Consider the following 14094-nt stretch of genomic DNA (forward strand, 5'->3'; position numbering starts at 1 on the left):
GAAGCAATAATAACTTGGAACAAGCCAGCACACACAGAACAAACTCAAATTGTAGTATTATTTCAACATTCACAAGCAGGGAAGTAAGGGGTTGGGGACATAGAGAGCTCAAATCAGAAATATATACACATGGATGAGAAGAGAAACATATAGACCAACAAGCACAAAGCACAAGTAGGAACTAATTGGCCTACAAACTACTACTTCAAAGGGTTAACAAGGGAATCATGCTCGAAATTAGGATAGTAATAGGCAATCAGACATAGAGACATGACAGAGGTTTATTATACATAATTGATCGTGCCACTTAGTACTAATCAAGTACATTAGAGGACTATGATACTAACATGGCATACTAGTTGAGGGAGATAAAAAAGAACTCAAGTAGACATGCCGATTACACTTGAACAAGAGAGGGTGGAACTTAAGCATGCTGAATAAAGCAGCAAACAAGAAGGGCAATTAAACAACATGAGCCATTAAGTCAGTGCAGAAAGAGACAGGGATTGTCAAACAATAGAGCACATAGAGTTGAGTTTCAGAATTGAACTAGGAGCATACCAGTTAAGGAAGCAAAGTGCATAAAAAGTAAAGCAAGTAGAGTTCCACAATCTAGCCTTGGCTTTCAACCAGCTAGACAAGCAATAACACAAGTAGTAGAGAAAAGAGAGAGAGTTTGAGTGTGTGTGTATATTCTGAACTGTGTTCGTGTGTTAAGACTGTAGAAGAGTGTCATTTATATAGTAGTTTGAAAACTGGTTAAAATAAGGCAAGAATCAATTCTTTAGTAATTATAGAACTCAACATAGAAAATTGGTTCGAATCTCCCTTTGATCAAGGGAGTCAGTATGAATGATAAAGGGCAAGTGACAAATAAGGAAAGGAATCATACACGGGTGGAGTATAACAAACAAGGAAAGATTTCAAAAATAGTACCAGTGTAGAATAAGTAATTAAGGCTAGGTTCAGAAAGTTTTCAAACTAAGGAGACAATAAGTAGTAATGCAGACAAGGCAAGGAGAATTAATTAAGGTAAGCACCTAATCAAAGTAGGGGTCGAGATTCAGTAGCATACAATAGGACCAAATTCATAAAGCCCTAATTAAGGACACAACTTAGTAGAAAAATAAATATCATAGCAAAATAGGGTAAGGAAATCAGTCAGCCTAACAGATATGGCAAAGCTTTTAGGGTTTTTGAAAGAAAATTTTGAATCACCACCGATTAAGGAAACCAGACATGATCAAAAGGGAGTCATGACTCTATACTTCCATCATATAAATAGAGGAGGTCCACAAATGTAGCAAGAAAAACATATTTGAAGCATAGTCACAGAAACAAGCAAAAGATGAACAAACAACGTGAGCATAGTCATACAAAAGCGACATAAGTAGGCTAGGGATTTAGGAAAGCATATTTGAAGCAGAGTAATCAGAGGACTCACGTAAGCAGGCTAACACACAGACACAAAGTAAAGAAAGCATGCCAACACTCAGAGAAGCAAAGTAAGGAAATTATAGAAACAAAGTAAAGAAAATTATTAAAAAAGAGGCTTTTAACAGAGTCAAGTTAAAAGTAGTAAGAGCACAAAATTGGTTAAAACAAACAAGGGAAGGGATTTAATCATAACGAAATCAGTTAGAACATGCGTAAAAGAACTCCAAGAAACCCTAGTTTTAGAAAAGAATGACTAAAATCAAAATGTTAGTTAAAACAGGAGATTTTTAGAGGAAAATGCTTAATAATACTTGAATCATCTCAGATCTATAAAGATCTGAGAAGAATCGAGCAGTAACAAACTAGGGTTTCGGAAGATAGTAAAGATGAGGAAAATTTGGTTAAAAACTCATGGATATACCTAGATCTAAGACAGATCTAAAGAAAAGTGAAAAATCTCAAGAGTTAGGGTTTCAGAGAACCCAAAGAAGATGAGAAAACCTTAGAACATCACCGGTTTTAGCCAGAAAAGTCATGGATCTTACTCGAACAACCATGGATGGCCGGAAAATGGCATGAAAGACCATGGATAGGCTCTTAGAGAGTTTTGAACAAGATCTGGTCTAGATCTCTTCAAGATCCTTCCATGAAATCACAAAAACGAGCAACCAGGAGACATAAGAGACAAGTATACGTCTCAAACAACCATGGGAATCCATGAATCGAGTGAGGATCAAAGTGATTAGGGCTGGTTTTAGGTGGCGGCGGCTAGGGTTAGGTTTAGGTCTCAGAGAGAATTGGAGAGGAAAAGGGTTTGAGGGCGATCGTTTGGTGAAAATGAGAGGGTTTGGGGGGGTCGTTTGGGATTAATTATGGAAGGGAATAATGGGGACCGCTGATTTAGGAGATCAACAGTCGAGATTAAATGAGTAGGTGGGTTACGGGTTTGATTTGGGTTTGGGCTTGGGTCCAGTGGATTTTCAATTGGGTTGGGTGGTCAGTTGGATTTAGGCTAGATTTGAAAGCCAATTTGGCCAAAATTTAAATAGCCCATTTTCCTATTTAATTTATAAAAAGTTAGATAATAACTAAAAAATAATTTTAAAATGCTAAAATAATTTATAATACATAATTAGCAATTTAAAAATACAGGATCCAATTTTATGCATATAAAACATAATTAAATCTTAAAAGGGCTAATATTGCAATTATGTGCAATTTAGTTTTAAAAAATAATTAATGTAATTATAAAAGTATATAAAAATTACCTTAGCCATAATTTGGCACAAATATAGAAATCCAATAGATGAATTATCAAAACTAATAATTCTGGAAATAATTATTGGTGATTTTATGGATAAAAAGGGAAAAAATAAATCAATTTAAAATCTTAAAATTATGGAAAAAATAATTAAAATCTTGGAAATGCTTATATATGATATTTTGAAGGTATTTTGCGTATTGAAAATATATAGAGAAAAATTGGATATCAACAACTGCCGATGGGAGGAGGCAACGCTGGTTGAGATCCCCTGCTCTAATGAGAGCATAACGGATCATAAAGTTGTTTTCCTTTACGTATATACTTACCCGTTCACTTTGGGTATGGTCAATTCTTCTAAACCTTCTTCCCCGGAGATAGATCCGATTATTCTTGATTTCTACGATAAGTACTAAGTGACGCCTGGTCAAATCTATCCATGTTTCTAGAGGATAGTCTTCATGCTCCGCCACTTCTCTAATGGGGTCGAGGGTGGGACCTTTACCCTCGACCACTTGATTAGGTTGTATAGCCCTCGATTTTATCGAGGTTTGATTAAGCTTCACCATAAATCCAAAAAATCATTTTCCCAAGCACCGATGAGGACAAGGATCGAGGGTGGATGAGCAGGTTCGTCCGAGTGAGGACCTCGAGTGTCATCCCAGCCGGGAGGATGCCATTCCCGATGAAGTGGAATATATAACGTAAGTACTTTTCCCTCGGATATGCTTTGTGACCTTCTTACCTACCTTCCGAAAAAATGATCTCCTTTTGGTTTTTGCATCTAGCGCTTGGTATCCCAAAGTAGTTCAGGATCTGCCAAGATGGATCAGGTGGTTGGATACCTCATTCACGTATCTCTTCCGGTCTTGGCTCGACCTGGCTAAGACGCGGTGGGTGGCCAAGAATTATGGTAAAGTTCTTTTTGCCACCTATATCTTAATCTTATGCCTCTCCCCCTTACCCTTTGTGATGATAAATTTCGGACACTGTGTTCGTGCAGGCCTTGGTGATGGTGTGTAGATGAGATCGCCTCCTGATCGCGAGATGGAGACTTTGGAGCCTGCTAAGGTCAAGAAAAGGAAGGGTAAGGTGGCTGCTGATTCTCCTACGACAAAGAAACCTAAATCATGCAGGCCTTGATCTGCCACCAGGACCTTGGCTTCAGCTTCCAGAGCAAGTCTTGGCACTAGGGATGAAGATGATGATGAGGTTGAGTGCGGGAGTCACGCAGCTGCCCTAACCGGAGACCGCTGAATCGGTAACGGCCGATTCAGATCGGTCCCACGTGATGTATTCCACTAAGAAGGGTGTCAATGTGGTCTCGAATCCCGTGACCGGATATGGTGCAGTTCCTGCTGGGGAGACCAATGCTGCTGGTCCCGAAGCGTATGGGTCTGGAGCTTTTCGGGGGCAAGAGTTTCCCCTTGGTGAGATCAATGCCCTGGATGACCTTAGCTTGGTCCCTCAGTTTTCGTCAGGGGAGTTAAGGGACACTTAGGACCTGAATGCCGCCAACATGGGGGGGTCCCCTCAAGGGGGGAGGTGTGCTTGGCAACATTCTCGATGATATTGATGATGTCAGCGAGGACATCGATCTCGATTCTCCCAGTGCCATCAAGGCAGCGGAGAGGTTCCAGCGGCAGGTGATAGCTGTTTATGTATATTTCCTTAGTCTTAAGCATTATTCCTCATTTATCTAACTCTTCTCTTTTGCCTTACTCTAAGGAGATGTATGACCATGCCCTCTCTAGGCTCCGAAATGAGCTTTCATGCTGTGAAAAAGAGCTTGAGAAGCTTTACTCGGGACTGCAGGAGTCGTAGGCTTTCTCTGCCCGAAAGGAGAAAGAGTCAAGCAAGCTTCGGACGACTTTGGAGGGAGTGCTTTGAGAAAACACTTATCTCGCTGAGCACGTATTTCGCCATCCGTAAATGCGCTTCTCATTTCCATAATTAGATACTGACTAGCTTACCTTTCCCTTCACAGATCGGGCAGAAGAATGTGGAGATCCTCGGGTTCAGGGAGCAAAATGAGGTAGTGACCTCAGAATTGACATCGACCCAGGGTCTTCTCCAAAATGCTCGAAAAGAGATCGCTGCGCTAACTACGGCCAAGTCCGAGGTAGAAAAAAAAGTTTCTACTTATCTGAAGGATGCAACCACTGCAAATCAAATAGCCCAAAATATATCGATAGAGGCCGAGATAAAATTGGATCGGATTGTCGCTCATGCCAGTGCGAAGGCGAAGAGTCAAGCCTTAGAGGGAGTCAGAGCCAAAGGTTTCGATCTCTCAGCTGATGAGGAGGCCCGAGAGTTGGAGGGAAAATTGGCACTCTTAGTCGCTTTAGATGAGGGTCCTGGAGATGGTTCAGAGGGTACTGGCGATGAAGAGTAGGCCTGCATCGCTTTTGCTTTTCTTTTTTCTTTCTGTGTATGTATTCCCGGGGAAATGGGTCTTGTAAAGACGCCCCTTGTAAATATATTTTTTGGCAATGCAGGAGAATCTTTCTGCTTCAAGACATTCCATTCTTTATATCTCGTCGCTCTTGTGGAGTTAGTCTTTGAATTTTAATATTAGCTCTTTGAAGCCTATACTTGGAGTAATCGGGGGCCCCGAAATTGGGTTCTATTCTCGAAATCAGGTCGATAGCTCCTCTAGGGCCGATGCTTATGATAGCATGAAACCCTCGAGGTCTCAATACCTCTCGAATTTTGTGGGATAGCAACATTCATGTTACTTGATAATGGGACCTCCGGGGTGGTCCTGCCAGTACATTTCCAAAAAAGGTGACATTGTCATGGCTAGAATTAATTAGCCTTCTGGGTAGGCGAGTAGTCGCTGCTTTGCCCCTATATATTCACTTGCTTACTTCTCAAATGGAGATTCTGCTACTCTAAGTAACTATTTCTTTCATAAAACTTGATTCTTTGTGCTAGTTCTCCCGCTGTTTCAACTCAAAGCCTTTGCCCATATCTTCACCATCCTTTCCCTATTTTGCCATAGCCATGATTGCTACATCGACATCCGCCCATCAAGGAGATGGGAGCTCTGCCTCTGTTCTGCATCCGGTCGGTGGTACACCATTGGTGCCCGATGAGCGGGCCTCGAGGTGCATTGTCTCGAGGAGAGACTTTACGTTTGAGAGGCCTCCCAATGTTTAAAGACATCGGGAGCATGCGTCGAGGTTCATCACATCATCAGGGGAGGAACACCTCGAAATGATTAGAAAAGATTGCGGATGGGGAGTAGGAGTGGTACTGTAGGTACCTTCCCCGGAGGAGAGTATCATGAACCATGTTGAGGGGTTTTTGAGCGTGAATATGCATCCTTTTATGTCAGGTCCCCCCGATAGGGTCGTGCTTGAATTATGTAGAAGAAATTAGGTTAACATGGCGTAGGCTCACCCATCCCTTTGGGAGATAGTGATGATGATAAGGTACTTTGCGGATAAAGCCGGGCTCGACTTCACTCTCAGCCATCTTGCTAGGTTATATCGGCCGTTGCATTAACGGGGCATGATTACTCTGCAGCATCACTCCACTCGATTCGTTTGAGTACAGACGGTCGATATTATCCCTGAAGAGTTTTTTCCATTTCCTAAGAAATGGAATTTCACACATAAATGGCATACCTGTATCTTTATTGCTTTGTCCATAGCGGAGGCGGGCCCATAAAGGCATCTTTCAATTTCATTCTTTGTAGCGATTCCTTGGTTGCCGAACGAGATCCCTGATCTGGATGAATGGTCTCGCAAACTGGCAGCTTGTTTGACCTATGATAAGCACAGGTGGTGAGACCTGTCCAAGGGGAGATGGGAGGCAAAGCATCACAGTAGGCGTTTAGTGGCTTATTTCATTAGAAAGGTACTTTTACTTTTAGCACGCTAACTCTCCCGTCGCAGGTGTTGGAGATTTTTCCAAGATGAGGCCGTGCTCCTTGGGGGAGGAGGAGAGACTGCTAACCTCGGGGTCAAGGATCGACAATAAATGGAAAGAGTCTTTGAGGTGTGAGGATGCTTATGGCGGGGCGAGTCATCTTCTGAGGATCAAAAGAGGCGAATCTGCCAATCTTCTAGCTTCGGATGCCTCTGTTTTTGAAAGATCATTTTCCGTTCCCGTCGAAGGTACTTCAAGGAATGAGGGTCATGTGAAACCCTCTTCTTTTTCTACCAAAGGCTCTTCGAGGGATACTAGCCCATAAGACATTGGCTCGGACTTTGGTGAGGCTCAGCGGCTTGGTTCTATTATAATATGCTTATTTTGGTTTCGTGCCCTTCCTTTCTTATTGAATTTCTCTCTGCAGGCCTTTGACAAGCTTAAGCCCGAGCTATTTTTCCATGAGGCCGGGCTGCGGAAAGCTTTGAATATGGGAAGTCCCTTAGGCTCCTTTGTGGCAGGAAGGAAAGTAAGCTGGTATACTTGCGGTGTGAGCCAGATCGAAGTCGGAACTGCGAGAGCCGTCTCAAAAGATAGGTAACCTGTATTTCATGTTGATGTATGTTCCCCCTTTCATTTTCGGAGATTAATGTTTCGATACTTCAGTTGGAGGGAAAAACGGAGGAGATGGAACGACTTTGGGGTACAATTGGCTGGGCCAAACGTGAGTTTAATAAGTTAAAGGCTCAGGTAGATGCACAAGTTGCGTCCAAGGAGGGTGCTTTGGCAAAGGCTTCTGCCCTCGAGGTGCAAGTCTGGAACACTCGTGCGAATGATTTTGTCTGAGTGAATATGATCACAAAGCTCGAGTCCGAGCTTTTAAAGGAGAAAGCCGCGGTGGTGAATGTCCGGGATGAGGCTGTAATGAGTCGCAGTAGGGCTGACCAGAAAGTGGCAGCCTATTTGAAGGGCACTGCCAATGCTAGAGCTGAGCTGAGGAAAGTTCTTGATCGTGGGAGCAATAGTAAAGAGTACTTGATGTGTAAATCACGGAGGGAAACCCTCGAGAAAATTCATGCCAGGGGCTTCGACCACTCGGAAGAGATCAAGCCGGCGAAGGTGGAAGAATACGATGCTAAATTCCTTCTATCCGATGCCGAAGATGGGGCTGTTGGGCAATTGTCCCCAAGGGGGACGTATATTTCCTTTTCTGTTGTTGTATTCCGTACTTTTAGAATATGTTGTAAATGGAGCTTGTAGTTTTTTGCATGTATGTATAAACGGGAGACCTCACAGTTTTGTTTCTCCTACATTTCTTTTTGCCTTGATTATAGCCAGATGAACTGGCTCTGGAAGGAATCCTTAGATTCGTGGTGCGGCCCTGAGGCTCATTAAGCTGGCCCGTGGGCTCTTAGGTGCTTGGTCAATATGACCTTTTATTTTGGTGCTGGCGACAATGGCTCTTATGCTTTTGCTCTTAGGCATATTCGGTCAACTATTTTGGGTTCAGTCTCCGAATCAGGTTTTGACTCGAGCTCATTTAACCCTCAAGTTTTTGAAATGCAAGCTGGCCCTTAGGCTCTTATGTGTTAGGTTTGTGTGGTCTGGTGACAGTGGCTCTTACGCCTTGGGTCGATGCGACCTTTTGATGTGGGATGGCGACAATGGCTCTTATGCCTTGGGTTGATGCGACCTTTTATGTGGGCTGGCGACAATGGCTCTTACATGTTGGGTCGATGCCACCTTTTATGTAGGTAATGTTTTAAACGTCAATACCACACAAGAGGTGGGGGGGGGGGCAGATTTGTGTGGTACGTAATTTTCGCTTAACTGAACTATAGAAGAACTTGGTTCTTCTAAGTGTTCCAACTACTACTGTTTGCGGAATAATAAATACAAAAAATAAAGTACACAGAGATTTTTACGTGGAAAACACCTGGCTCAAAAGGTGAAAAAACCACGACCTACTACTCAGTAGGATTTTCCCAAACTTCCACTAAAATCACTGAGCCAAAACAACAATTACAAAACTCTTTGTAAGCCTAAGGATTAACTCTAATCCCGTTGTGGCACACAACCTCAACTGTTACGACAACTTCAAGTTAACTCTAACTTAAACACTTTGGGTACCTAACACAATTGCTTCTATGAAAGCTAAAAGGTACAATGTAAAATCACCTACTACAATTGAACTAGAATAAAAGATAGACACATGGAACTATTTCTTCTATCTCGTTCAAGTAGCTTCAAGATTGCACACTCAAATCACACATAAATTGCTTGCAAAATCGCCTTGCTCTTTTGCTCTCAATTTAAGTTTAACTTCTGCTTATGTGCATTTCTTGTAAAAGAGAACAACACTGACATTTAATAGGTTAGTAATCAGAGTTTGACTGGGATTTAATTGCTAATCTTCTATTGTAGAAGAGTTCATGGTGATCTCAAACTCTAACACTATCTTCTTCCTAGACTGTGTTCTCTTCATGTAAGGAGTCTTTCTCTCCTTATCCAATATGCAACCTTTTCGATCAGATCAGGAGATATTGCTTCTTGATCAGTTAGATTCATCTCCTTCGCGTGCATCTCACATGTATAGGTTGAGCATGACTGTGCTTCACAAGATGGACCTGGTCCATGTCTGAGTTCTTTTGTCAATCTTAAATTTTTTACCTGTTCATGGGCCAACAAATTCCCCATTTTTGATGATGACAAACTTTGTGCTTTTTACTTACTTGGATCATGTAAGAACTCATCTTAACTATCAATTCAAAGTTTAGAAAATTCACTTATCATGAAGGACCAGATTAATTAGGTTATAAATATCACTTAATTTAGAATGTGTAAAGCACAATATCTCATATCTCTTACCCCTTTTGGCATCATCAAAAAGTTGCATACAAAGTGTGATTCCCAGATTTTAATAAGTACTCATGGCCACTGGGGCAACTGCAAGGGCAACCATGGTTTAATCATTAGTAATTAAGCCAACATATTTAAACTATCAAGGAAAGATTAACAATGAACAACAGCAAAAACAGTAGATATCATTGATAGAAGTTATGTTGCTACCACAATCCACAATCAAAAAGCAAAAACATTTAAATTATGAGCAAAAAGATAGAAAAATCCCTAATCCGGGTGACTGAAGGTACTAGACAGGTTCAAGAGACAAAAGCTAGAATTCCTAAGGCTTCGGGGAGCTAGAGGGTTGATTTTGGGCTTGAAGAAGATTCAGCAGTATGAAGAATTCCATCATTCTTCTCCTTTTCATTGGCAAGCTCAGTTTTGAGAGCATCCCTCTCAGATTCCAGCTCTGCCATATGATCCTTGAGCCTAGCTATCTCAGCATCCTTGGCTTCACATTCCTGAACAAGAGCCCTGACTTTACTGTTGATAGGAATTTTTTTAGATGAACCAGGTTCATTTGGGATGGCATTGACCAAATAGTCATAAGAAATCAGAGTACTAATGCCAAAGTGATCCTTGATTGAAGCCATTTCCCATTTTTTTCAAAGGCACATTGCACCTATCCAGAATCGTAGTCAGAATAAAGCCATAGGGAGTAGCATGAGTCTTTGAGCCATTGATGACCCTGTCCAGCAGCTTGATGATGAAGGCATGCCAATTAATTTGCCTTCCACTTTCCAGGCACTCCATAAGAATTAGGTCCATATAATTTGCAATATGCCTTCTCCCATGTCTGGGCAATAGGCACTTATTGACAAATTCAAACAAGACCTTGTGATGAGGCCTCATTTCACTTTTCTGAACAGCCCTAGCCTCATTCATATCTTCAGCATCACAAAACCTCCTGGTAATGTCAAGGGCAGTAGGAAGGGAGTCCAGACAATGCCACCTTTGCCTTGTATAGTCATCAAACCCTTCAGAGGGTATATCAAGGATCTCTCCCAGTTTTTCTGCATCAAAGGACACTTGAACTCCTTTCACCAGGCTGCTAACCTTGCCATCCTTAACCTCTGCATTGTCCATGAACTCAATGATCTCATTCCTGGCTAGCCTACCATCCATCTAAAGGACCATGTCCTTCCACCCCTGAGTAGCTAAGGCATCCACCGGTCTCATCATTCCTAGTTCTACCAGGTGTTTCAGCAGTCTACCCTTCAAAATCTTTCTTTTGCCAAACATGGCAAGCTTGTCTTGTTCACCATCAGACTCATCTTCTTCTTCTTCTCTACTCCATTCCTCATCTTCAGAAATTCTCACTTGTTTACTTTTCACTGCAGACCTTGTCCGCTTGGCTAATGAAGGTTCAACAGCCTCAGACATAGAGGAAGACTTCTTGGAAGAAGTCTTGGAGTTTTTGGGCTTGGGGGTCTGAACCTCCACTTTTTGAACTTCCTCCTGATGGACCTGTTCCATCTCCTCAACTTCCATAGCCTTTGAGGACTTTGCAACCTTCCCTTTTTCTTTAGCCATCTTTTTATTCTTACTCTCAGCTAGAGCCTTTTGGAAATCACTCTCACTATGCTTCATCTTGCTTCTCATAGCTCTTCCCTTTGGCAATGACATTTCAGTAGTTGTTGGGGATGAAGCCTTTCTTTTCTTGGAGGGTTTAGGAGTACTAGGGGATTTTGGTGTGGGAGTTCTTCGTTTCTTTAGATCATAACTTGCCCCAACCTTTTTCAACAAGTCTGCTAGGGTCTCTTCAATGGATGAACCAGGTTCATCTCCTTGTGTGCTTAGATGAATTAACCCTTCAGCAACTTCACCAGAACCACTTCCTCCTGACTTCTTGCCACTCTCTTATACCTTTTCTTATTCAACCCCAAAGATAATAGGCACAGACAAATCAGCAGTGGGTGAATGATCAACCACTCTTTTCCCAATTCCCCTCTCTTCACCACATGCACCCTCTCTCTCTTTTTCTTTTTCAGATTTTTTTTACCTCCACTCCTTCGTAACTCAGGTAATTATACATCATTAATAGGCCCAACCAGAACAAATCTAGTATCTAGATTTTCAGACAAAGAAGAACTTACCTTGTAAGGGGATTCTTGAGTCCTTTTAGAGTCAGAAGACCCAGGTCCTTCCCCCTCACTAGCGGATTTGTATGACTCAGAATCAGAGTTGGAGTCAGAGTCTTGGACCTCGCTTGCCTTTAATTTCTCATTTAATTTCTTTTTGAGAGCCCCAAACGCTACTGTTTTCCAAGCAAGCATTTTCACCCTTCTCAGCCTGGGTTTGGGAGATGTACTAGGTGGAGGAGGGGTAGATGAATTAGAGGGAGTGAGTGGTGGAGGAGTTCCAGGATCGTCTTGTGGGTTTGCCATGATCACTGGTTTCTTGAGAGAATTGGTGAGTTAGAATTTTGGAGAAGAAAGCGAATGAAATTGAAGAGGGATTTTTGATGGTTTAGAATTATGGAGATGACAAGAGGTAATAACGTGTATTTAAAGATAAATACACATTTAATGTATAACGGCAGCTTTAGCAGTGGTCATTGTGAGCGCCTAATTTTTGACAATATTTAATTTTTTGTCACTTCTTCTATGTAAATATTTTAGGGGTTTTAACCTACAACTTTTAGCTTTGTTAAACTTTTATTCTAGGGTAAAAATACAAAATTTTAGAAGTTGAATTATTACTATTAATTTTTTTTAAACAATAAATAAAACCAAAAAATATTTTTTTTTTAATTTTCGGAAGATATTTAAAAAATAAGAAAAAGGGAAGTATGGAATTAAAAAAAATAAAAGCAAAAGTAGGTGGAATTCTCTTTTAAAAAGTAAAAAAAGTGGAAAACTAAAAAAATAAAAGTAAAGTTTTGTGAAAATTTTAAAAATAAAAAGTAAAAGAAAGTGGGAATTAAAAAATAAAATTAAAGATGGCTGAAAATTAAAAATTAAATAAAAGAAAGTAGAATTTTTTAAAAAGAAAAGTAAAAGAAAGTGGATTTATTTTAAAGAAAAGTAAAACAAGTAAAAAAAAAAGTAAAAAAGTGGGATCTTAAATAAGATATAAGTAATTAAAGTTGGAATTTAAAAAATAAAAGTAAAGAAAGGTGGGAATTCTTTTTATAAAAAAAAGAAAAGCAAAATGTAAATGGGATTTCTTTTAAATAAAGAAATAATTAAATAATTAAAAACAAATCTGAAAATTTTCGAAAAATTCTCCATATTTGAAGAAAAAAAAGAGGGAAGAAGGGAGGAAATTGAGAGAAAACAAATTTTCTTCTTCTATGCTAAAGAGAATTTCTACTAGTTTCATTCTTTCTACCTATTTCTTTCAAAAAAATAATATAGCCATTCATTACCTTGTTTAAGACAAAACAAATACCTCAAAAATAGGAGCAAAATCACACCAAAAATCAAATCCAAAAGCTTCAAATTTAATTTAAAAGATAGCCCAAAATACTAGCCCGAAGAGGTCGAAGTTGAGTTCGGTTCGAAAGGTTTCCGCTCATTGCCTCTGATTGTGGTTCGTTTTGCACATTAAATTTGATGGTTTTTTGCTCCATATGTATTGAATAAGATTTTCACCTACAAAAGGTTCATTCTTTTCTTAACCAATGTTTCCATTATTTTTCTTTCACCGTATTTCCTTTTGATTTGTATATTATATTTTGGTTATCTACCAACTTGAAAGATATGAATAAAAAATGAAGGAAGAGCATCAAAAAATAGAATTCGTGAGAGACAAAATGAGTTTCTTCAATGAGATTGTAGTTCATAGGAAAAGATAGGAAGATGTATTCAAAATGGAGAGAGAACGATGTAATAGCTTGGATCCAAATTAAAGGATGTAAAGTCAATAGCAAATTTGATACCGACATGGGTGATTAGGTCCATAATAACTCAAATCATATATTTCTTCGATAATAATTCCATATTCATAAATCATGACCTTACAATAATCTCAAAGTATTTTTAGGAGGAAACATAATCATGAATATTTGTAGTTTGCTTTAAATTGAATACAATCCTTTTAGAATAATCGAGGCACGCCATGCTAAAACAAAATCTCAAAACTCATGGCCCTCATTTAATTAATTTTAATCCTTAGAAATCGAGGCGTGCCATTTGGTTGAATTTTCCATGGCCCTCGCAAACTTAAAAGTGCGCAGTTGCTTTAGGCGCGCTATTTTTTAAAAAATAATTTCCTAAACTCGGGTGTGCATTTCATGTGACCCAAATCCAAATCTCAACAATGTTAGATAAAATGTGTCGTGGACCGCGGGTGCATTTCATGTGACGTGGTTCAAGACGTATTTTAGATGATGTTGAATTTTCCTAAAATTAATTAAAAGCGGCTAATAAGTTAAAAAAATATACCATAGGTTGAAACATGTTTTAAAATTAGATAATAGGCCAATTGTAATAGTTTAAGCGGCCGTGCTAGAACCACGGAATCCGGGGGTGCCTAACACCTCCCCTCGGGTTAACAGAATTCCTTATCTAGAATTTCTGGTTCGTAGACTTCAAAAGGAAAGTCGATTTTTCCTCGATTTGGGATTTAAAACAAACCGGTGACTTGGGACACCAATTCAAATATTCCAAGTG

The 14094-nt window shown here is 40.0% G+C and overlaps 1 protein-coding gene across 1 annotated transcript; it reads right to left on the reverse strand.

The window, feature by feature from the left end:
* Positions 1 to 10603: 10603 nt before the first annotated feature.
* LOC138875295 (uncharacterized) lies at positions 10604 to 11865 on the reverse strand. Its single transcript, XM_070154118.1, has 2 exons — positions 11575 to 11865; positions 10604 to 11323 (listed from the first exon to the last, which is right to left on the reverse strand). Exons 1-2 carry the CDS (start codon positions 11863 to 11865, stop codon positions 10604 to 10606), a joined length of 1011 nt encoding a protein of 336 aa, XP_070010219.1.
* Between the last annotated feature and the right edge of the window lie 2229 nt (positions 11866 to 14094).

Source organism: Nicotiana sylvestris, chromosome 8 (assembly GCF_000393655.2).
Source record: "Nicotiana sylvestris chromosome 8, ASM39365v2, whole genome shotgun sequence".
NCBI lineage: Eukaryota > Viridiplantae > Streptophyta > Magnoliopsida > Solanales > Solanaceae > Nicotiana > Nicotiana sylvestris.

Excerpts from the sequence above, each read along its gene's own strand:
- LOC138875295 (XM_070154118.1), bottom strand. The coding sequence starts at position 11,865 with ATGGCAAACCCACAAGACGATCCTGGAACTCCTCCACCACTCACTCCC. Across the intron at positions 11,324-11,574 it reads CTCAAGAATCCCCTTACAAG|TCAGGAGGAAGTGGTTCTGG; the intron begins GTAAGTTCTTCT and ends AGTGGCAAGAAG.